Below are 23,610 nucleotides of genomic sequence, written 5' to 3'. Positions count from 1 at the left end.
ACAGACTGGGCACAGTGGCTCAGGCCTATAATTGTAGTACTTCGGGAGGCCGAGGCAGGAGGATTGCTTGAACCCAGGAGTTCAAGGTAACACTGAACTATGATCATGCCACTGCACTCCAGCCTGGGTGAGAGAGACCCTGTATTTAATAAATAAACAAAAATTTTTACATATTCATACATTTTCTTTTTTTAAAATGTATACCTACCAACAAGCCAAAATGTGGTAAAAAGTTTCCAAATATTTTCATACCATACCATAATCAAAGCATTAGTATGGCTACAGTATTAACTTCTTTCCAACTCCAACATGATCATCAATAATTAGTCTTTCACTAAACAGCATTTTGTACCCTTTAAGCACATTTCTTTAATTTTTAAATAAGCAAGTTCACCATTTTCAGTCAACAAATAAAAGTTTCTCTTCTCTCTCTCTCTCCCTCACACACACACACACACACACACGCAAATTCCTTTCAAAGTTTTCAATTTTTAAGTTATGTTATACACACCTAATTCTATAAGTTCCACAAATCATGCATCACATAAAACAAGTACAAAGTTTTCAGTATGAGTTCTATTTCATATGTAGACCATATTGACTTATATAAGATTCCAGAAAGAAAAATTACTAGGATTCCAAATAAATCTTTTTTTCTGACAAGACAAACCTCTTTCAGAAGAGCCCACTAAGAACATCTTAAAATAAGTTTAGCACATCTAATGACATACCTAAGGAACCCCTGGTCTGTTGACTATTTGGTGGTATGTTTTCCTTAGCCATAGAGATCAGTATCTTACTGTTTTCAGAAAGCTTCTCTGACAACTTGCCCTGAAAGAGACATAAAGTTTACAAAAGCAAAGGGGAAAAAAAAGAAAACATGAAATATACAACCCACCTCAAATTTTAATTAAACAGCTTGATGAAATTACACAGTACATCATAGAAGAAACTAAGTGTAAGGTTTGAAGAATTAACCAAAGGTATTTTGATTTTATAACAGATATTCTAATATTTAACTCACTCACTTACCAACAAATATTTACCGAGTTCCCATTAAGTGCCAAACATTTTGTCAAGCATTGAAAGTATATGAGTTTTAAAAAATACAAGAATTTCTGCCATCGTGAAGCTTATAAACTATTGGGGGGACACATAATTAACTCATGATTAGATTACGTGATATGTAGACAGTGGCAGCAAGGGGTTATGGGAAAAGAAAACAGATTAAGGAGGCCCAGAAATGGTGGGGGAGGGACTACAAGGCCTCACTGAGCACGTGATACTTGAACTAAGACTTAAAATTATTTATGGACAAATTAATATTAGAAATTATAACAAAACTGTCTTTAAAGCTATGTACTCCAAATTATGTAACTCCAAAGCCATAAGCTGGTCCTAAATACTGGAGAGTGGTTAAGAGATAGACTCTGGAGCAGCATAAAGGTTCTACTCCTGAATCCACCACTGTGTGGACCTGGACAAATTACTTAACTCCTATGAGCTTCACTTTCTTAATCCATAAAACAAAAAAATTTCACCTACTTAACAGGGATATTATGATTAAATAAAATGACACATATAAAGTCCTTGGCATTCCTGGTACATGACAGGTTATTATGGAAGAAAGGCAACCTATTATGTTGGTTCCGAGGACAAGCACTAGAGCCAGGCTGCCAGGGATCAAAGCCTAGTTCCACCAACTCTACTGCTTTAGTCTCATTACTTAACTTGCCTCAGTTTACTCATCTGGAAAATTACAAAAACAGCACTTACCTCATAGATTACTGTGAAATATAACCTCTTAAGAATATGCCTTGTCCACAGCTAGTACTCAATAAATGTTAGCCATGTAAGTAAAATTGTAATTAGGACATCTATAGTATTTGTCATCTCAGCCAAGATATCTTTGTCCAGGAAAATGCTAAACCAGAAAAAAACACTGGACAACAGGTAAACCAGGATCATCTTGGACAAACCAATATACATGGTGACTTTCATCATGATGAACCATATGGCACAGATTAAACTACATGCTGTATCTTATTACACACACTGAGCCCTGAGAAGGTGCCACAACACTCTAATCAGTGCTGTATTCTCAGAGCTTAGCATAGTACCTAACACAATCTCAGTAAGTATTTGCTAAATGGATAAATCAGTTTCACCTAAACAATGAAAGCTTTAAGAAAGCCTTTCAGACACTGCTTTAAGAAACAATTATTTTAGGCTGGGTGCAGTGGCTCACGCCTGTAATCTCAGCACTTTGGGAGGCCGAGGTGGGTGGATCTCGAGGTCAGGACTTCAAGACCAGCCTGGCCAACATAGGGAAACCCCAACTCTACTAAAAACACAAAAATTAGCCAGGCATAGTGGCAGGCATCTATAGTCCCAGCTACTCATGAGGCTGAGGCAGAAGAATCACTTGAGCCTGGGAGGCGGAGGTTGTGGTGAGCTGAGATCACACCACTACAGTCCAGCCTGGCCAACAGAGCGAGACTCTATCTCAAAAAAAAAAAGCAATTATTTTAAGAAATTTATATTAAGAAATACAAATAGTACGAAATAAATTAATAAACTCACTTTTGCAGATTTCAAAAAAACTTTTTAAACTAATTAAATCGAATTTTTTCACACAGACCATAAGAACTTGCTTTTACAACTATTCTGTTTATGTTGCAGAAGTTCTTTGTAATGGAACTGGTCTCATAATCATTTTATAAATCAAATAATTCTTCAACAAGAGGTAAGAGAAACACTGTGAGATATAAACCACCACAAAATAAAAACTGCATTCAAAATTACTGCAATCTTGTCTGGAGTTAGGCTCCCAGAATGACAGCATAGTACGAAACAGAAGATTCTCACTCATAGAATAGGATGTTTTGCATTTACACAGGAGTAATCTCCATAGACAATTGTAATAAAACATGTTCAAAGAAAATTATTAAGTTTACCTTCATTTCCATGTAAGGTGGATCACTTTCCAACTCTGCTTTGTCTTTGGCCAATTTGGCTTTTCGCTCTTCGATAAATTCATCCAAATTATCAGCCATTTTGCAGATTCTTTTAAAAAAATTTCAATGAGCATATCTGTATCACAGTATTTTTAGCCTAATTATCAACATGTAGACTTAGCCCACATTTAGTTTTCAATCTCACTTATCAAATTGAAAAATTCAAACTTAAGATTGATCATAAATATGCCTGCCTACTGCCTCTCCCAACTTCCCCAAAAAGCCTACAACATACTTTAAAATATCTGAAATAAAAAGAAAATGAAAAACTACCACCACCCTCCATATACACCCCCTCCCCGGCAAAAAACAAAGGCAAGCAAACAAAAAGCTCTTTAAATCCTTAAGCCAAAGCACTTTAAAATTAAATAAATAAAATAAAAAGTTTTTTTTAACTATTGGGAGATAATTTCTGACTTACAGAGAAGTTACAGTAATAATACCAAGAACACACAAAGATTCTTTATTAATTCCCTATTAAGATTTTGCTCCACTTGCTTCATCCTTTGCTTGTGCACACAAGGTCATTCTCCCCATACACACAATTTTTTCTTTTTTTTTTTTTTTTTTTGAGGCGGAGTCTTGCTCTGTCGCGCGGACTGGAGGCAGCGGCCGGATCTCAGCTCACTGCAAGCTCCGCCTCCCGGGTTTACACCATTCTCCTGCCTCAGCCTCCCGAGTAGCTGGGACGACAGGCACCCGCCACCTCGCCCGGCTAGTTTTTGTATTTTTAGAAGAGACGGGGTTTCACCGTGTTAGCCAGGATGGTCTCGAGCTCCTGACCTCGTGATCCCCCTTCTCGGCCTCCCAAAGTGCTGGGATTACAGGCTTGAGCCACCGCGCCCGGCCTAATTTTTTCTAAAATTATTCAGAGAATAAAGTACATATATCAGAGCCCTTTGCCCCTAAGCTCTTCAGTGTGTGTGTCTTAAGAATTGGGTTATTTTCTTATATAACCTCAACATAATTATCAACTTTCGTAACACTGATTTTTTAATCTATTGTCCATATTCCACTTTTCTCAACTGACTCAATAGCAGCCTTTAGAGCCTATTTTTCTCTAATTCAGGACCCCATCTAAGTATTGAGTGCATTTCCCTGTTGTATCTCTTTTGCCTTATTTAATTTGGAATATCTAGCTCTACCATCTTTTTGTCTTTTACCAATTTACAGAGGTAAAAGAATCCTGTGTAATAGAACATCCTTTTCAACAGAACATCCCTTATCTGGGGTGTGCCTGATGTTTCTTCATGACTAAATTTAGATTATGCATTCTCACCAGATGTATTAGGTGAAATTTCAAGGTGTCACAAAGAGAAGGCACATGATATTTACCTGTCCCTCGTTAGTGATGTTATTTTTGATCATATGGTCAAGATGTTGTCTAATTTCTGAACTGCTAAACTGTTCCTCAAAGTATAAAGTACCATATTACATTCCAATGTATAAGAATGTATAAGAATGTATGTGGGTTGTAATGACAATTGCAATTTCTACACATTCTTGCCAAGGTGTGATATTTTCCGCCATTTTTATCTTAGTCATTCTATTGTGTATTTAGTGGCATCTCTGTGAGGTTTTAATCTGCATTTCTCTGAGAACTATGATGTTGAGCATCTTTTCATCTATTTATTTACCATACATATTTACCTCACTTGAGGTCAGAAGTTCGAGACCAGCCTGGCCAACAAGGTGAAACCCCTTCTCTACTAAAAGTACAAAAATTAGCTGGGTGTGGTGGCGCGCACTTGTAGTTCCAGCTACTCAGGAGGCTGAGGCAGGAGAACTGCTTGAACGTCGAAGCGGGAGGTTGCAGTGAGTCCAGATGGTGCACTGCACTCTAGCCTGTACAACAGAGCGAGACCCTGTCTCCAAAAACAAAAAAAAACAAACAAACAAAAAAATTGATCCTTGTGGAGCATTTCAGCAGATATTTAATCACCAGAAAGCTAGCAACCTCCTAGGGAGAATGATATGGAGAAAATACCTCAGTAGCTTCCATGGGAATTGTCAACATGACAAGTCATTCTTTCAGACAGAATAGAGCCTAAAGAACTTGTAAAAGGCCTAAATTAGCATTTTACAAATTCCTATTGGTTGCTTTTAGGCCCCTGCATTTTCCATGGTGTTTGGAAACAGGTGGTGGTTTACTTCAGAATTTAGTCTTCCCCGAAATCCTAGTTAAGCGTCTTAATCCTACAATCTTGAGAGTTAGCCTCTCTCAAAAGATGAGTTACATTAATAACGTGTACTGACAACTGGATTCAAGTCCCACATAAGATTCCTAAAATCAAGGCAGTTAGAAACCAGAGGTTCAAGCTCAAGCAGTCGGGCAATCACAGGGGAAAATACGGTAACAACAATACCGAGCTACAGTGAAGATTAAATAAGTTTTACTAGCAAAGCAGTGCGCACAAGCGCTCCCACATTAACAATAACAAGCACCGAGGGGCTAGAAAGGCGCCCGGGGAGGCCTGACGGAGCAGGGGAGGCCTCGCAGTTGGGGAGGGAAGGCGCAAGGGAACCAAGGCACCGCTCGCCCTCAGGCCCTGGAGGTGGCCGACTAGAAAGCGTCAGTGCGTCGTCAGGCAACTAGCTATCAACAACGCCGCGGGCGGCAGCGACCACAATGGCCCAGGAATCCGGACCGTGTAACTAGGGCACCTCCCCGAACCCGGCAGCTGCAAGACCCCTGCTCACAGGAACTCCTGCCCCCAACCCTCATAACTCAGTCAACGGTGCCGGCCTGACGGCCGCGAGACCCCAACTCTCCACACCCGTAACTCGGGCACCTCCCCCACCGCGCCCGGCAGCCACGAGACCCCCTGCCGACAAGAAATTCCCCCCCCCTTCCACCCCCAGACTCCAAAGCCTATAACTCCGGCACGTCGCCGGCCTAGTTGCCTCAAGACCTACGCCCCGAGGGAGCCCCGGCCCCTACCCCAGCTCCGGGGCCGCGAATGCAGCCCCAGGACTCTCCACTCTCAACCCACACCATGCCGCACGACACCCCGCAGCTCACGCTCCCCATCCACGGCTGGCTGACTCTTACTCAGGGGAGCGGGCTCCCTGAAACGGGGAGACGAACAGTGCCCTACAGGATCGTCGCGGACCGAAGCGATAGCAACGGCCACCTGGCGCGGGAACAGGGTAAAAAACCTCCGGGCCTGGGCTCCGCCCCTCAGGCCCAGCCCTCCGCCCGCCCTTCGCCCACCGCCGGGTGCGGCCCCGCCCCCACTGCAGGCGGCCGCGCGGCAAGACAGCACCCCCTGCTGTCCCGGAGGCCGCGTAGCTGCCCGCTGCTCTCTCGGTTCGCCAGCACCCTGGCAGGGGACTTGGACAACTCGTTCTCCCGCTGTGCCCAGGGGCTATTAAACTGTGGGGGCCACTTCTCAGGCTAAATGTACTTCAGCCTCTCCAACCTCCCATGCACCAGCCAGCTTGGGAACAGCGTCAGAGCCTGGAAAGAAAAATGGGGAGGTAGTGAGAGGAAAAATGTTGGCATACCTCTCAGGGCGTTAATCCTAGCCCAGGAGTGTCGTCAACCTTGGGTCCTGGGCTTTTCTTACCATTTTCAACATGTTATTCAGTTCACCCCAATACAATAGCATATGGCCATATGCTACTACTAGAAAAGAGAACTCTAGTTTCCCAGGAGAGTGGAACTAAGGGTAGGTATTAATGTACTATTGTACTCTAAATTTCTTTGTAAGATGCTTTTAAAGCAAATTTTCTTCAACTGAAAGTCAGTGCCAAAACAGCAAGCTGTGGTGTGGATTCGATAATTCTAATGTTTTTGTCTTAACTGATTATTACAACGCATTGTAACAGTTACAGAAGCACCTACAGAGACTTAAGAGACATCATGGAAAGAATGGTCACTGGATTGTCAAGAAAGAGTTCGTGGTCGATCTCACTGGACTGTATTTTTAAAGATTAATATGAGTTCCCAGGCAGAAAATGTAGGAAAGAGCATTTCAAGCAATGCTGACCACATATGCAAAGCCAAAGTAAAGATATTTGCATTGCTAGAACGAAAAGTTTCAGGGGGGACTAAAGAGAGATGAAGCTGGAAGAGGTGCGTAATGGCCAGGTTGTTAACAGCTGTGGTGCTATCTTTCCTTTTTTCTTTTTTTTTTGACTGGCTCTGTCTCACAGGCTGGAGTGGCGCGATCTCGGATCACTGCAACTTCCGCCTCCTGGGTTCAAATGATTCTCCTGCCTCAGCCTCCTGAGTAGCTGGGTCTACAGGCGCACACCATCGCGCCTGTCTAATTTTTTTGCATTTTTTTAGTAGAGACGGTATTTCACCATGTTGGCCAGGCTGGTCTCGAACTCTCGATCTCAAGTGATCCGCCCGCCTCGGCTGCCCAAAGTGCTGGGATTACAGGTGTGAGCCACCGCGCCTGGCCTGTGATGCTATCTTTTCAGGAAAGAAAAAAACAATTTTTTTTGAACACCTGTGCTAGGTGCTAGGAGATAAAACAAGGAACGCAGACCGCAGACCTGCTCCCTGTGTCTTGAAACTTAAAATCTTGCATGGATGGAGGAATGAGATGGAGAAAAAAGAAAACCTAAAACACGTAAACTAATTTAAAAAATAATTAAACACTGGCCGGGCGCGGTGGCTCAAGCCTGTAATCCCAGCACTTTGGGAGGCCGAGACGGGCGGATCACGAGGTCAGGAGATCGAGACCATCCTGGCTAACACGGTGAAACCCCGTCTCTACTAAAAAATACAAAAAACTAGCCGGGCGAGGTGGCGGGCGCCTGTAATCCCAGCTACTCGGGAGGCTGAGGCAGGAGAATGGCGTGAACCCGGGAGGCGGAGCTTGCAGTGAGCTGAGATCCGGCCACTGCACTCTAGCCTGGGCGACAGAGCGAGACTCCGCCTCAAAAAAAAAAAAAGAACTGAGTACTGGATATTTTCAGATCAGTAATGGCACATTACACACATGTAGATGTTAACTTTTACCGACGCCCAAAAAGGCATGACAATAGCAATCAAGGAGTACCCACTGCCTCCTCGCATCGATAGAAAAAGCCCATCTGCAAGTTAAGAACCAAGCCACCACGAGCCCGTTAGCTTTTATGCATGTGCAGTGAGTCATCTTGAAGTAAACTGGAATGCCATGTTTATCTTCCTCGCAACCAGCTTCCAGAACGACTTTTAGCTCAGTTGTACAACAGACGGCCTTACCTTTCAGTCTTTCGACAAACTTATCTCATTTAAGGTACCTATACCCACACAAAAACACTTTCTGCCCTCCACACCCCACCGTTAAGGCTCCAACTACCTTTAATATGGCGGAGGCCGAGCCTGCGCAGTACAAGCAGGGAAGGCACATAACAGTTTCTGGAATAACGTTACATGCCCTTCTTCCGGTACGGAAGACTATACCATTCCCATACCCTATAATTTTGTTTGTTCTATTTCACACATGCAATTTTCAGAGACAAGATGTTCTAATTTGAGCCAAAAGAAGATTCGTCTCTCCCTATTACTGTAACTGCTGCTTATATCGTCATGTCCCGGAAAGGTCCCTGTCTTCCCTGAATGGTCTCTACCAAGTTCACCTCCGGTTCTAGGTGTCATGGCTGCCCGGAGAGTCTAAGTAAGAGTTTGTTCCCGTGGTGCGGAGGGTCAAGGCCCACACCCGGAGACCTAGCGAGGTAAAGTTGCGTCTTGGTTGTAGAGACGACAACTTCTCCGCTTTCTCTGCAATGGCGGCGTCCGGGAGCGGTATGGCTCAGAAAACCTGGGAATTGGCCAACAACATGCAAGAAGCTCAGAGTATCGATGAAATCTACAAATACGACAAGAAACAGCAGCAAGAAATCCTGGCGGCGAAGCCCTGGACTAAGGAGTGAGGAGGTCCCTGGCGAGACGCAGGGGAGGGAAGGGTTGGCGGGAGTTTAAGAGACCCAGAGGGAGAGAGAGGTGAAAGGGGTGAAGAGCTTTCACCGACGGGGAGGGGGACAGAATATAAGCCTTGGATCTGCAAGTAGAGCTTAAGCCCTCCGCTGAGGCTTTGACTCCCCTTTCTGTCGCTTTAATCCATTTGCCCCCGGATGATGTAAGGGGAGAACAACAAACGGTGATTTAAGTTGTCACTTCTGAACATCCGTATTGTCATATATGCCGCACACCCTGCCTTGAACCCAGTGTCGACATGCACCTTGTTTGGGTCTTCAGCTATTCCCTTACTGGGGACCGCAGCTGTTTTCAGAAATCGAGTCAGCAGCCCAAGGTCTCAAAAATAGCTATGAGCTATTTTCTTTTATTTTTTTTTTAAATAGAGGTAGGTCCTCGCTATATCGCTCAGGCTGATCTCGAGCTCCTCCTGCCTTCAAGCGATCCTCCCGCCTTGGCCTTCCAAAGTGCTGGAATTACAGGCGTGACGCCTGGGTCTATAATAGTTTTTTGATTGCTGATAATTATTTCGGAGGCACACGGAGGCTCTACCTGGTCTCTAAAATGTTACTCCATCAGTTCCCATAAGCCAGAAATTTTAAAAATAGAGCTTAAGACTTTTTGCCCTTCAACAATATCCATTTTTCCCTGGGAGTGGTGACAAGTCGAGGGATCTTTACCCATAATATTTATGTTTTCGTGAGAGCATCTCCTGAGAGATTTCCTGCTCTCAGGAAAAGATAATTATTACAGGTTATGTTTGAGAGAGAGAGAGTAAAAAAGCTAATGGTTAGATAGAAATGAGAGCTGTGGTCAACAAGAGGACATACTTCTACTGCCTCACAGTTTTTTTTACAAAGCTAGCCTTGTCTCTCAGTATTCAGATTCCACAGTGGTGAATTACGGAACCATCTAGCTAGAGATTTCCACATCATTTAGTCTTTATGACAACTCAGTACAGTATATCCATCCTTTTTTTACAAATTAAAAAACAAGCAAATACATTATATAATTTATGATCACACTGAGATAAGTGAACTCTTAACTGAGCAATAGTCAGACCTAAGATCAAACTTCACAGCTGTCACTAACTAGTTTACTGACCTTAGGAAATTTACTTATCCATCTTCATTTGTCATAATATGGAAATAAGACCTACCTATTGGTATTGTCATAGAGATTAGGTGAGAAAATGTATAAAAAGAGTAGTCTAGAATATATGTAATAGGAGCACAGTAACTTGTCTTTCTTCTTTTCTCCAGTAAAGGTAGAAGCCAAGATTTCGATTCATGTCTTGACTTCCAACATGAGGTCTACACATTTTTCAGCTTTTGGTTGAAATCTGGCAAAGCTTAGGAATTAAATTTGGATTCTTTCTGTGGGCAGACATCTAAAAAGACTTTGTAGAGACGTTCACTGACTGCTCTGTAAGGCTGCTTAAGTAGCTTGGTTGTCTGCTTGTTTCTGTAGCAGGCTGTGCATTTTAGATTTGTGTACTCTTAAATATTTGGAAACTTTCGGTCTGCTTCCCTGTCTAATTGTGGCTCTAAATATATTCATCCTAGCTGTCTTGGGCTGCACTAATGAGACCAAAATGTAATTTTATTCAAGAGTTTAATTCACTGATGACCAACTCTGAAATAGTGATCATAGAAGACTAGGATATTATGGCTACTTTTTAATTTGAGGCTGATATAACAGGGAAGCCCACCCTTCAACACTCTGTTCTTTGAGAGTAGGGTTAAAAGACAGGTTAATAATGCTGATAACAGCTAGCACTTATTAGGGTTCTAGTATGTGTAAGGCACTAAGCTAAGCACTTTATATACATTATTTCATTTACTTTATTTTATCCTAACAACAATTATGACTATCCCTATTTACAGAAAAGGAAACCTAGGCACAGACATTACATGGTTGTCCCGATACCACAGCTAGGGAATGGCAATGTCAAGATTCAAACCTTAGCAGATGAATGTCAGAACCCACATTCTTAACCATTAGGCCAGAGGTTAGGCCTCAGAACAGTTAGGCACAACCATCCAAGCAGTCAGAATCCAAGATTGGGTGATTCCAAATTAATGGAGAAAAAGTCTATTGAACTGGTCATGTTACTCCCTTATTTGAATAGCATATTAAAAAACTATTTCAGACTTTTCCCCTGCCCCAAGGGGGATACATTGCAGAACTATAACATACTTATTGTTTCCAGCCTGCAAAAACTGTCCTTTTCTACTTTTTCTCCCCATAGTCTACACTCCCCTTCCATCGCTGTAAATTCCTTCAATACTTACTCTTTATCTTCATAAAAACTTGTCTGAGAAAATTTTACTTTATATAAGAAATTTAATTACATTGTGATTTTGTTTTGCAGTCACCATTACTTTAAGTACTGCAAAATCTCAGCATTGGCTCTACTGAAGATGGTGATGCATGCCAGATCAGGAGGCAACTTGGAAGTGATGGGTCTGATGCTAGGAAAGGTGGATGGTGAAACCATGATCATTATGGACAGTTTTGCTTTGCCTGTGGAGGGCACTGAAACCCGAGTAAATGCTCAGGCTGCTGCATATGAATACATGGCTGCATACATAGAAAATGCCAAACAGGTAAAAAATGTTGTTTCTTATAGTTTAGTAAGTGCAAGTTAGAGTCTCAAGGTAACTGTTGAGTTTCTAGACTTAAAATTATCCCCTTTATAGGAAGTGTTATATTTAAATTTTAATGATTTATATGTAAAATGTACAAGATTAAAAGCCTGATAAGATTTATAGCATGGTTTTTTGTTTTTGTTTTTTGTTTTTTTTTCAAGACAGGGATTCACTCTGTTGCCCAGGCTGGAGTGCAGTGGCACAATCTCGGCTCACTGCAACCTCCACCTGGGCTCAAGCAATTCTCCCTCTTCAGCCTCCTGAGTAGCTGGGACTACAAGCGTGCACCAGTAGGCCTGGATAATTTTTGTATTTTTAGTAGAGATGGGTTTTGCCGTGTTGGCCTGACTGGTCTCAAACTCCTGACCTCAAGTGATCTGCCCACCTTGGCCTACCAAAGTGCTGGGATTACAGACATGAGCCACCATGCCCCTCCATAATTTTTGTACTTTTAGTAGAGACGGATTTTCTCTGTGTTGGCCAGGACAGGAGTGTTGGCCACTCCTGTCCTCAAGTGATCCACCCACCTCAGCCTCCCAAAGTGCTGGGATTACAGGCATGAGCCACTGCACCCGGTCTATGGCATGGATTTTATTTTATTTTTAAATAAACTCTCACACTTATTATCAGATATGTGTTTAAATAAAAAATTTGGGCCGGGCGCGGTGGCTCAAGCCTGTAATCCCAGCACTTTGGGAGGCCGAGACGGGTGGATCACGAGGTCAGGAGATCGAGACCATCCTGGCCTACACGGTGAAACCCCGTCTCTATTTAAAAAAATACAAAAAACTAGCCGGGCGAGATGGCAGGCGCCTGTAGTCCCAGCTACTCGGGAGGCTGAGGCAGGAGAATGGCGTAAACCCGGGAGGCGGAGCTTGCAGTGAGCCGAGATCGCGCCACTGCACTTCAGCCTGGGCGACAGAGCGAGACTCCGTCTCAAAAAAAAAAAAAAAAAAATTTGGAAACAATCTAACTCAGTTCCTGAGTATAAAACTGGCTAAATAAATTATGGTATATCCCATCAGTGGACTGCCAGGCAGCCTTTAAAAGAAAAAAAGAAAAAAAGGTAACCATCATATATATTGATGACTTATATGAGGCAAACTCCAAAGCAGTTTATTGAGTGAAAAGGCAAAGTGTAAAACATTATTATGTTACGTGGTATGCTATTGTGTGTGTTTTTATCAACCTATATATATGCAAAGAATATGTATTCTGTATACAAAGAATATCTTTAAGGGTAAGCAATTGGCTATAGATTTCATATCTGGGCTGATAAAACTGGGTAATTGAGGAGAAAGAGATGGGAAGGAGACTGGCTACCTTTATTGTACTGGTACCTTGTAAATTAATTAAAGAGTAATCTTAAACTTTTTTGCCCCTTCATGTGTTAGGTTGGCCGCCTTGAAAATGCAATTGGCTGGTATCATAGCCACCCTGGCTATGGCTGCTGGCTTTCTGGGATTGATGTTAGTACTCAGATGCTCAATCAGCAGTTCCAGGAACCATTTGTAGCAGTGGTGGTAAGAATTTTAAAACTAGTTTAATTAAGTTCTTTATGAAGATTTGCTGAAGCAAGTATACTGAGAAATAATAACAGTGTAGTAAAGAGAAATTGCTCTGGTGTCAGTCTGCCTAGGTTTCAATGTGAATTCCATCTCCTAGAAGCTGGGACTTTGAGCAAGTTTTTTAACCACTGTGTATCTCACTTCCCCGCTCTGTAAAATGTGGGTAGTCATAGCATCTATGTCTCAGTGCCAGCTCATCATAGGCATTCAATCAGTGTTGACTGATCTGAGTTAAGCAGGAATTGCTAAAGCAGCTCTTATTATGTTCAGGGTGTTTTAAGTGCAATCCAGTTTTATGAGGAAGGTAGGAATTATTCACCTCTTAAAAGGAAAAAAAAACTTTAAAAAAAGATGAGCAAACCTTCAAATAATATTCTTAAATATTATAATAATTATTATCTCTAAGTTAGCTGTGAGACACTTATATTACCCTCTTACTGAACTTTTATGGTTTTTTGGTTTGTTTATTCTTATTTGGTTATTGTGTATGTATATAGTGTTACATGTATGTATACATTTCTAGGTTTATAATGTTTCAATAAAAGGCATACAGTTTTATATCAGCAAATATTAAATATATCTTTCTTATAGATTGATCCAACAAGAACAATATCTGCAGGGAAAGTGAATCTTGGCGCCTTTAGGACATACCCAAAGGTAACTTTTTTTTTTTTAAGAGATAGATAGAGTCTCACTGTGTTACCTAGGCTGGAGTACAGTGGCTATTCACAGGCATGATCATAGTGTACTACAGCCTTCATCTCCTAGGCTCAAGCCAACTCAGCCTCCCAAGTAGCTGGGACTGTAGGAATGCTTAGTAATTTTTAAAATTATAAGTCCTTACATGTTTTAAATTCCAAATATTTGACTTATTAAAGACATTAGCAATATCTCTTTTTGTTAAAACAATTTAATAATATTTACAAAATAGTAAACTACCACAAGCTGTCCCTAGCAAAGGGTAATACATTTATGTTATATATTGTTAATTTTACTGGGAAAGCAGTCTTTATTTATTAATAAGTATCTGTGTGCCTGTGGCATTCTGACAGGTACTAGAGAAAAAACAAGCTAAATCTATAGGTCTGTTTCCTTCCCTGGCAGGAGCCTGCAATCTAAAATAGTTAATTAGAACAAAAGCACATCACCTAAGGAGAAGAAAAATAAATCTGTAAGCAAAATCCATCCTACAGCCACCAAACAGGGTGGGGGGAAAGTAGAAACAGTATTTTTTTTTTTATTAGAATGCTCATGTTAAATATTTGCCTCCCAAAATTAATAATCCTATAATTAGAAAGCTGTGTAGAAAACATGATATTTTTCTCGTTTATATATATATTTTTTAATCTTCTGTTTGCCTCATTTTTGTTTAGGGCTACAAACCTCCTGATGAAGGACCTTCTGAGTACCAGACTATCCCACTTAATAAAATAGAAGATTTTGGTGTACACTGCAAACAGTAAGTAATTTAAAAAGATATCTGGGCCAGGCACAGTGACTCACACCTATAATCCCAGCACTCTGGGAAGCCAAAGTGAGAGAATAGGAATTCGACACTAGCCTGGGCAACATAGTGAGACCCCATCTCTACAAAACATGTTATAAAAGTTAGCCAGATGAGGTGGCACAGTCCTGTAGTCCCAGCACTCAGGAGGCTGAAAGAAACCATAGATATCAACCAGTCCAAGCCCCTTATTTTACAGATGAGAAAAAAGGCACAAAATACATTTCATGATAGCTTTTACAATAATAGTATATGAATTTAGGTGAATGTTTGCATTTTTAAATTTTTTTCTTTTGCATTTTTTATTAATGTTTCAAACTAGCATGTCATTTGCCTTTTACACAAGCTAAACATTTTTTCCATGTACAAGATACTTGGCCTATATAAAATTATGACAAGAGCCCCTCCCCGCCCCGCCTCCCGGTGTGGGTGGCCGAGGCGTAGCGCTGCGACCCCCATCCCTGCGAACATGGCGCTGCGAGTGGTGCGTAGCGTGTGGGACCTGCTCCACGTCCTGCACGCGGTCCAGTCACCCACCGCGCCCTGCCCGCTGAGGCCCTGGCAGTTGGGGGCGGGCGCCGACCAGACACTGCGCATGCTACGCGCTCTGCTATGGGTGCGTAAATTCACAGAGAAACATGAATGGATAACAACAGAAAATGGTATTGGAACAGTGGGAATCAGCAATTTTGCACAGGAAGCATTGGGAGATGTTGTTTACTGTAGTCTACCTGAAGTTGGGACAAAATTGAACAAACAAGATGAGTTTGGTGCTTTGGAAAGTGTGAAAGCTGGTAGTGAACTCTATTCTCCTTTATCAGGAGAAGTAACTGAAATTAATGAAGCTCTTGCAGAAAATCCAGGACTTGTAAACAAATCTTGTTATGAAGATGGTTGGCTGATCAAGATGACACTTAGTAACCCTTCGAAACTAGATGAACTTATGAGTGAAGAAGCATATGATACATCAAATCTATTGAGGAGTGAAAATGGAACCCCTAAATAAACTAGTATGAAATACTGCAACCCAGCAGATTGTCTTAAATTAGTGGTGGATAGAAGACTTAGAATAGCAACTTTTAGAATTACCGATGGGGAAGAAAAAAACTACTGTTAACGCTGCTAATGAAGGAAAATCCTTTTAACTTTCTAATGATTATAGATTTTAGACTAGGCTCTAGTGTTCAGAATTCATTAAATTATCCATGGTAAAAACTAGTTTTAAAAATTACATAATTCAAAGATAACGTTGTTATTCTTAAGCCTTATATAATATTGTAACTTGTATATATCCATACCTGGATTTGGTATGAAATACTTAATGATCTTTCCATTGGAAATAACTGGGAGTGAAGAGGTTTTTGTCGCTTGTACAGTGTCAGATGACACACCACTATCTTGATTTTGCAATACACTGCATTTGCTGGTGCTATTTTTATACGGTGAAGCAACAACTTGGCAGCAAAATAATAAAATACTTCTTCGTTAATCATGAAAAAAAAAATTATGACAAGATAAAGATGGGTTCAGGGCCAGCTGACACTAGCATGTCTGCAGCCCTCAAAATATATAATTTCTACTGAACAAAGATTCTTTCTAATCTTTGAAAGATTAAAGAAGCCATATTAAAAAGTTAAAGTTATAAAGTATAAGAATTCTTACTAAGAACCACTGTATTACATATCTTCCCCCGCTACCCACGAGACATAGTCTTGCTCTGTTGCCTAGGCTGGAGTGCAGTAGCGTGATCTTCGCTCACTGCAACCTCCGCCACCTGGGTTCAAGCAATTCTCTTGCCTCAGTATCCCAAGTAGCTGGGATTACAGGCACATGCCACCACACCTAGCTAATTTTTGTATATTTAGTAGAAATGGGGTTTCACCATGTCGGCCAGCCTGGTCTCAAACTCCTTACCTAGTGATCCACCAGCCTTGGCCTCCCAAAGTGCTGGAATTACAGGTGTGAGCCATCGTGCCCAGCCTACATACCTTTTTTAATGGTGAATTTTATGATGTATGAATTATATCTTAAATTTTTTTAATGTTAAAGAAGCCAATGGGGACAGTTTTATCTACCTTCTAAAAATATCTTACCACCTCTCTTACTATCATTTTCACCCAAGCCACTGCCATCTGGAGCCTCAATCAAGCACTTGCTTTCTGGCGAGTCTTTCTATTTGTGCCCTTCACTTCTTAAAGCTCTGTTTTCAGCCAGACTGATTCTGTTAAGATGTGTAAGTCAGATCATACTCTTCCTTTTCAGAATGACTTTCCATCTCACCAAGAACAAGATCCTTAGTCCTTTTCACAGACTACACAACTCTTTCACTGAACTTTTGCTGGTCTGCAATGCAGCCATATTGACTTCCTTATGGTTTGTCAAATGTGCCAGCAGGCTCATGGCTCAGGGCACTGGCACTTGCTGTTCCCTCTGCCTAGAACACTCTTATTTCCATGTGGCTCACTTAACTACTTTAAGCACTGAGTATCTGTTTACAGGGTCGTCCTAATAGAAAATGTTCATTAGTTCATTAGGCATGATCATGATGTACTATTTTATCTATGTAAAATAACACCTTCTGTTTCCTCTTTCCCGCTTTTTCTTCTTAGCACTTGTAACCATCTGATATGTTTTGACATCTTTTTTTCTGACCCCTTTAGAATGTGAACACAAATTTACTGCTGTATCCTTGGATTTAAAACAGGGCATGCCACATAGAAGAGTGGGCACCAAAAAAAATTACTGCTTATAAATGATTATCTAGTGCCTCTTTTTCTCTATACCACTTATCCCAACTTCAAAGAATACTTTGGCTACCAATGTGCTACTACTGCTCTTATTTTTCTGTTTAGAGGTTCTTAGAAAATTCTAGAATTTCTAAAATTGAATTTTTAAATATATGTGGTTTTCAATAATCTCTGACATATTTCTGTAAATCCAATTCTCTTCCTGTTTTTTGGTTTCTGTTTTTTTTATTTGAGATGGAGTCTCACTAGGTTGCCCAGGGACTACAGGCACACCACCGTGCCCGGTTATAGAAAAAATACATATTCAGATAGAGATTTAGTGTTAATTATTTAATTTGCCCTATTAAAAAGAATTTAAATAATTCTGTTTGAGAGACTTGCTCCTAAGCCTGGAAACACCTTTGCTGTGATACTTTAATCTTCAGAGGAACTCTCAATTTTTTTTATTTATATTGAGTTGTAGTGGTATCAAAGGTTTATACTTTGAAACGAAAAAGATTGAGGTACTTTATGTTTTCTGTATTCAAACCGATCTACTTTCCCTGTTTGTCTATTTCATTAGTTTATCCTTCTGTCTTCTTTAAATAACTTTTTTTTAAGATCTTGTTGCATACCAAGCCTTAAATAACTTTCTTTTATCCAATACCTTACCTTGCCACTCTGAAGTATGAGCCTACCAAAGAGGGATAGCTATTTTGCTGGTGGCCTACATTGCTAAATGTACATTTAGCCTAAATGTACAATGTAGGCAATGTATAATTGCCTACATTGCAAAAGACTAGAATTTTGAACCTAGAATTGCTAGAATATTCAAAAATGATCTTTTTTTTTTTTCCCCCAAAGGAGTCTCACTCTGTCGCCCAGGCTGGAGTGCAGTGGTGCGATCTCGGCTCACTGCAAGCTCCGCCTCCCAGGTTCATGCCATTCTCCTGCCTCAGCCTCCCAAGTAGCTGGAACTATAGGCGCCTGCCACCACGCCCGGCTAATTTTTTGTATTTTTAGTAGAGATGGGGTTTCACTATGTTAGCCAGGATGGTGTAGATCTCCTGACCTCGTGATCTGCCTACCTCAGCCTCCCAGAGTGCTGGGATTACAGGCGTGAGCCACCATGCCCAGCCCAAAAATGTTTTTTTGTGTGTGTGATGGAGTCACACTCTGTCGCCCAGGCTGGAATACGGTTGCGCCATCACGGCTCACTGCAACCTCCGCCTCCCAGGTTCAAGTGATTCTCCTGCCTCAGCCTCCCAGTAGCTGGGATTACAAGCACGTACCACCACACCCAGCTAATTTTTATATTTGTAGTAGAGACAAGGTTTCACCATGTTGGCCAGGCTGGTCTTGAACTCCTGACCTCAGGTGATCTGCCTGCCTCAGCCTCCCAAAGTGCCGGGATTACAGGCGTGAGCCATTGTGCCCGGCATGATGTCTTTAATTTATTATGTTTTATTTCTTCACTGCTAAACTTTAATCAGTAAACATTTTTGCACTTTGGGAGTCTGAGGTGGGTGGATCACTTGAGGTCAGGAGTTCAAGACCAGCCTGGACAACATGGTGAAACCCCATCTCTGCTAAAAATACAAAAAGTTAGCTGAGCATGGTGGTGGGCACCTATAATCCCAGCTACTCAGGAGGCTACGGCAGGACGATCACTTGAACCTGGGAGGCAAACGTTGCAGTGAGCCAGATTGTGCCACTGCACACCAGTCTAAGTGACAGAGCAAGATGCGGCTCAGAAAAAGCAGTCTGTTTTTAAAAGGGTGCCTATGCGTCTTTATCTTTTGCACCACTAACCTCTGAGTCTGAACCTCTCTCTCTTCTCATCTGCCCTTCTGCAGTGGCTTCCTTTGTGGAATCCCTGCCTCCAGTTTCTCTTCTGTAACATCTCCCAATGGCACTGCCATAGCCAGGCTTCTATAAAACACCCATTTGACTGTATTATTACTCTACTCAAGTACCTTCCATTCTACTCAAGCACCTTCCAAGAGTCCCAGGTATCTACAGGATAAAGTTTAAATTTCTTTCTTTTTTTTTTTTTAAGACAGAGTCTTGCTCTTGTTGTGCAGGCTGTAGTGCAATGGCGCAATCTTGGCTCACTGCAACCTCCGCCTCCCGTGTTCAAGAGATTCTTCTGCCTCTGCCTCCCAAAGTTTGGCCGGGCACTGTGGCTCCCAGCACTTTGGGAGGCCAAGGCAGGCGGATCACCTGAGGTTGGGAGTTCAAGACCAGGCTTACCAACATCGTGAAACCCCATCTCTACTAAAAATACAAAAATTAGCTGGGCGTGGTGGAGGGCGCCTGTAGTCCCAGCTACTTGGGAGGCTGAGGCAGGAGAATCGCTTGAACTCAGGAAGCAGAGGTTGTGGTAAGCCGAGATCGCGCCATTGCACTCCAGCCTGGGCAACTGAGCAAGATTCCGTCTCAAAAAAACAAATGTTCTTAACCTTTTATGTAACATCCTTTACCACCTAGACCCCAGCATAGCTTTCTAGCTTCCCCTCACATAATTCTTCTCTTGCTAAATTTTCCAACTAAACTCATTGCCTTATTATTCCTTACATGTCTTTCCTTTTTGTGTGTTGATGCCCTCTGCCTAATGCCCTCCTTGCTCTCCACATATCCGTACCATAGACTCAAAAATGGTTACCCTACACCTTGCCTTTTCCCCGAGCCTTCTCAGGCAGTTCTAGCTCCAAGTGATCACTTGAGCTCCTCTATATGAAGAATAATTATTAATCTCTAACCCTTAGTTGGTAGGTGATTCATTTTATATAGCACTGTAGCATTACTTATTGTTATTCAATGTATATCATCATATTTAATTTTTTTGTGGGTTTAGACCACATCCCCCATATAAATGTTGAGTTCCTTAAGGTAAAGATGTCTCTTATCCTTTTTTATATCCATTGATACACAGAAGCATGTGTAAGTTTAAGATGTAAGTTTACATCTTAAAAATACATATATTTTTCAGACATTTAACTAGATTTTTCCTTACTATGCCCTGATGATAAATTAGGCACCTTTGAAAGTGGGAGCCATTATTTTAGATGCCTTAAGGACCTACCTTAAAATTTGTTTTTCAAAAAGCAGTAGGTCCTAACTGGGGAATTAGGAATGGAATAATGGAATCCACATGTCATTTTTATTATTTTAAAGAGACTAACAAAAATTATAGTTGACTCTAGAGAGGCAGCTCATTAAGTTTATGTGCTGTTGGCTTGAATTTATGAACTCAGTAACAGGAATAAACTTGTCATTCAGAAGTTTTGACTGGTTGTTAATAACATTTTGGGAATTTCTGGGCTCTACAGAAAAAAAGGAATAAAACAAGAAGTTTAGTAGGAGATTTGGATACACAACCCTTGAAGTATGAGGAAACCATGGTTAGCTCTTGCCTTATTGTAATAAAAACTAAAACATGAATATTTGAGAATAAAGTGTAATTCACTTAAATCTGGCCATAACTTTTATGTGGTGTAGCTGAATATTTTTTTTTACTTACTAAATTTTGTGCTTTTATTTCATAGATATTATGCCTTAGAAGTCTCATATTTTAAATCCTCTTTGGATCGCAAATTGCTCGAGCTGTTGTGGAATAAATACTGGGTGAATACGTTGAGTTCCTCTAGCTTGCTTACTGTAAGTACTATACTTGTAAGGAATGCATTTGAATTTTATCTAAGCTCCATAGACCTTTAATATCTCAAACACTGTTTCACAGAAAGGCTGTACCTGACTTGGCCAAGACACCAGGGCTAGGGTTGGATTCTGCACCACCAGAGCTGGATTAGGATGGTAGGCCAATTCAGGATCTGTGTCATGACCCACAGAGACCAAGTCTAAGTAGCAAATAGAGTGTCCAGATCAGGGTGAGATCTGCCCCTGCCATAAAGAGATTTATGGATTAAAAAAAATACACATACTGATTTTTGTGTGTCAAGTGTCTCAACTTGGACTCTGATTACAAGTAACAGGATACCTAATGAAACTAGCTTAAACAAGAAAGGTAATTGTCTAAGTTGCAAAGTTGAGGAATAGGGCTTAACTCAGGCACAGCTAAGTTTGCATTCAAACAATATTATGAGGTCTGGGTTTTTCTTTCTCTCTTAGCATTGATTTCATCTTAGTTATCGCTACTTTTAGGCTTCATGTGAAAGCAAGACAGCAGCTTTAGCTTTAGACCTCCAAGCCTCTCAGTTTCATGTTCAAAGAGAAGATCAAGATACACACATACTGAAACACACACTCATATATTCTCAGGCAAAACTTCATTGTGTCTGACTGGCTTTACTTAATCACACGCCTATCTTTAGGCCTGGTGTGGGCAAACTGAATAAGCTTGATGAGTGGCTAGGGCCACAGCAAGTGCTTTACTGCTGGGCCGCGTCGTAGAAAACTCCTTCAGGAGCTCAAGGACTAAAAATGGGTAAGGAGAGGTTCCCAGAGGGAATCAGAATAGCATTACTTTAAAGCAGTAGATACTGGGAGAAAAAAAAAAGAGTATCACTGAATTTTCTGATAACATCATAAAAACTTAACATATTTGGTAGGATATTTAACAAGCTTCTCTACATTTAGAACTTAGGAATAATTTTTTTACTTTTCTAAAAAAGTAGGCCCATTTCATATACTGCGATGTGTATATATGTATGTGTATATATGTGTGTGTGTGTATATATGTATAAATATATACACATACATACACATCGCAGTATATATCTATATAGTGGTTAGAACCACAGGATTTAGAATTAAATAAACTGGGTTTGGGGAATACGAGCTACAGCAGCAGGAGTCATAGCAGGACCAGCACTTAGAAGTTTCTTACGCTCTTTGATCCAGTATTGGTTGAAAGGAGTACAGCTGAAACTGTAACCAAAGGAGGCATTACGCTTCCAGAAAAATCTTAAGGTAAAGCATTGCTAGCAACAGTAGTAGCTGTTGGATTGAGCTTTTAAGGACAAGGTGGATTCAGCCAGTTAATGTGAAAGTTAGAGATAAAGAATTATTCTCCCAGAATATGGAGGCACCAAAGTAGAGAACTACGTTGCCACTCTTCAGATTTATTCAGTTGACCTGGAAGGCCAAGGATTTGATTTTTTTTTTTTTTTTTTTTTTGAGACAGGGTCTCTGTCTGTTGTCCAGGCTAATGTGGTGGCACGATCTCAGCTCACTGCAGCCTCAACCTCCCAGGCTTGAGTGATCCTCCCGCCTCAGCCTCCCAAGTAGCTGGTATTACAAGGGTGAGCCACCACACCTGGCTAATTTTTGTATCTTTTTGTGGAGACAGGGTTTTGCCATGTTGCCCAAGCTGGCTTCATGAACTCCTGGGTTTGAGCAATCTGCCGGCCTTGGCCTCCCAAAGTGCTAGCATTACAGGCTGTGAGCCACCATGCCCAGCCAGATTATTTCTTATTTAGAGATGCTGACATTCTTAGAAAGTATGTAGACTGAAGTAAATCACTATTGAAATGCCATCAACATGAAGCTGCTCATTGCACTTAAGTTCCAAAATATTTAATTATGTAAATTTCCATGTCTCTTCTATAATAAATGATAACTATACTAAAAAATAAAATTGACTTTGAAAACAACTGTCACTTTACTAGTTCTGAGTGACTTTCAGAAAGTTATTTAATGTGACTAAGCATTTCTTTGTTGTGAAATGGTGATATACTACATACATCCTTAAGTACTCTGAGAGAATTAAATGGGCTGCTTTATATAAAGCAATTAGCAAAGTGTCTGGCATATAATAAAGCCTCAATAAATGATTTTTTTTTAATTTGGTGCATTATATTCATGGGAAAAGACCTCACTTAAGCCTGTTACTTACTGGAATTTTTTTTAGGCTAGTCAAGTGAAGCAGTGTATTTACTGTTATTTTAAATACAACTCTGGCAAGCTTTCTGTTCTTTTTTTTCTTTTATCCTTTTTTTTCTTAATTTTATTTTGAGACAGGACCTCACTCTGTTGCCCAGGCTGAAGTGCAGTGGTACAATCACATCTCACTATAGCCTGGACCTCCTGGACTCAGGTGATTTTCCCACCTCAGCCTCCTGAGTAGCTGGGACTACAGGGATGTACACCACCATGCCTGACTAATTTTCTGTATTTTTTCATAGAGACGGGGTTTCACCATGTTGTCCAGGGTGGTCTGGAGCTCCTGGGCACAAGTCTTCTGCCCACCTCGGCCTCACAAAGTGCTG

The 23,610-nt window shown here is 41.0% G+C and overlaps 2 protein-coding genes and 1 pseudogene across 5 annotated transcripts in view; 2 read left to right on the top strand and 1 right to left on the bottom strand.

Annotated features, from left to right (window-relative positions):
• The window catches only part of CSPP1 (centrosome and spindle pole associated protein 1), a 126,881-nt gene extending 120,687 nt beyond the window's left edge, over window positions 1–6,194 (bottom strand). Inside the window, exons 1-3 of one of the 2 annotated variants that reach the window (XM_011940905.1) lie at window positions 6,070–6,194; window positions 2,958–3,066; window positions 732–831 (exon numbers count right to left, since the gene is read on the bottom strand). In XM_011940905.1, the coding sequence (XP_011796295.1) occupies window positions 732–831; window positions 2,958–3,056 (199 nt within the window). In that variant the 5' untranslated portion in view covers window positions 3,057–3,066; window positions 6,070–6,194. The remainder of the gene's footprint in view (window positions 1–731; window positions 832–2,957; window positions 3,067–6,069) is intronic. The other variant, XM_011940904.1, reaches the window with a different exon arrangement.
• Window positions 6,195–8,406: 2,212 nt separating this feature from the next.
• The window catches only part of COPS5 (COP9 signalosome subunit 5), a 20,915-nt gene continuing 5,711 nt past the window's right edge, over window positions 8,407–23,610 (top strand). The window contains exons 1-8 of one of the 2 annotated variants that reach the window (XM_011940907.1): window positions 8,407–8,632; window positions 8,714–8,884; window positions 10,194–10,242; window positions 11,306–11,540; window positions 12,977–13,105; window positions 13,742–13,807; window positions 14,524–14,609; window positions 20,929–21,040. In XM_011940907.1, the coding sequence (XP_011796297.1) occupies window positions 8,575–8,632; window positions 8,714–8,884; window positions 10,194–10,242; window positions 11,306–11,540; window positions 12,977–13,105; window positions 13,742–13,807; window positions 14,524–14,609; window positions 20,929–21,040 (906 nt within the window). In that variant the 5' untranslated portion in view covers window positions 8,407–8,574. Of the gene's footprint in view, window positions 8,885–10,193; window positions 10,243–11,305; window positions 11,541–12,976; window positions 13,106–13,741; window positions 13,808–14,523; window positions 14,610–20,928; window positions 21,141–23,610 lie in introns of those variants that run through there. The other variant, XM_011940908.1, reaches the window with a different exon arrangement.
• Window positions 15,061–15,818, top strand: LOC105510911 (annotated as a pseudogene). Its single transcript, XR_001001630.1, has one exon. The product of XR_001001630.1 is annotated as a glycine cleavage system H protein, mitochondrial pseudogene (transcript).

This window comes from Colobus angolensis, unplaced genomic scaffold (genome assembly GCF_000951035.1).
Source record: "Colobus angolensis palliatus isolate OR3802 unplaced genomic scaffold, Cang.pa_1.0 Scaffold194, whole genome shotgun sequence".
NCBI lineage: Eukaryota > Metazoa > Chordata > Mammalia > Primates > Cercopithecidae > Colobus > Colobus angolensis.
The sequence above is the reverse complement of the archived record's forward strand: the minus strand, read 5'-3'. Positions and strand labels throughout refer to the sequence as shown.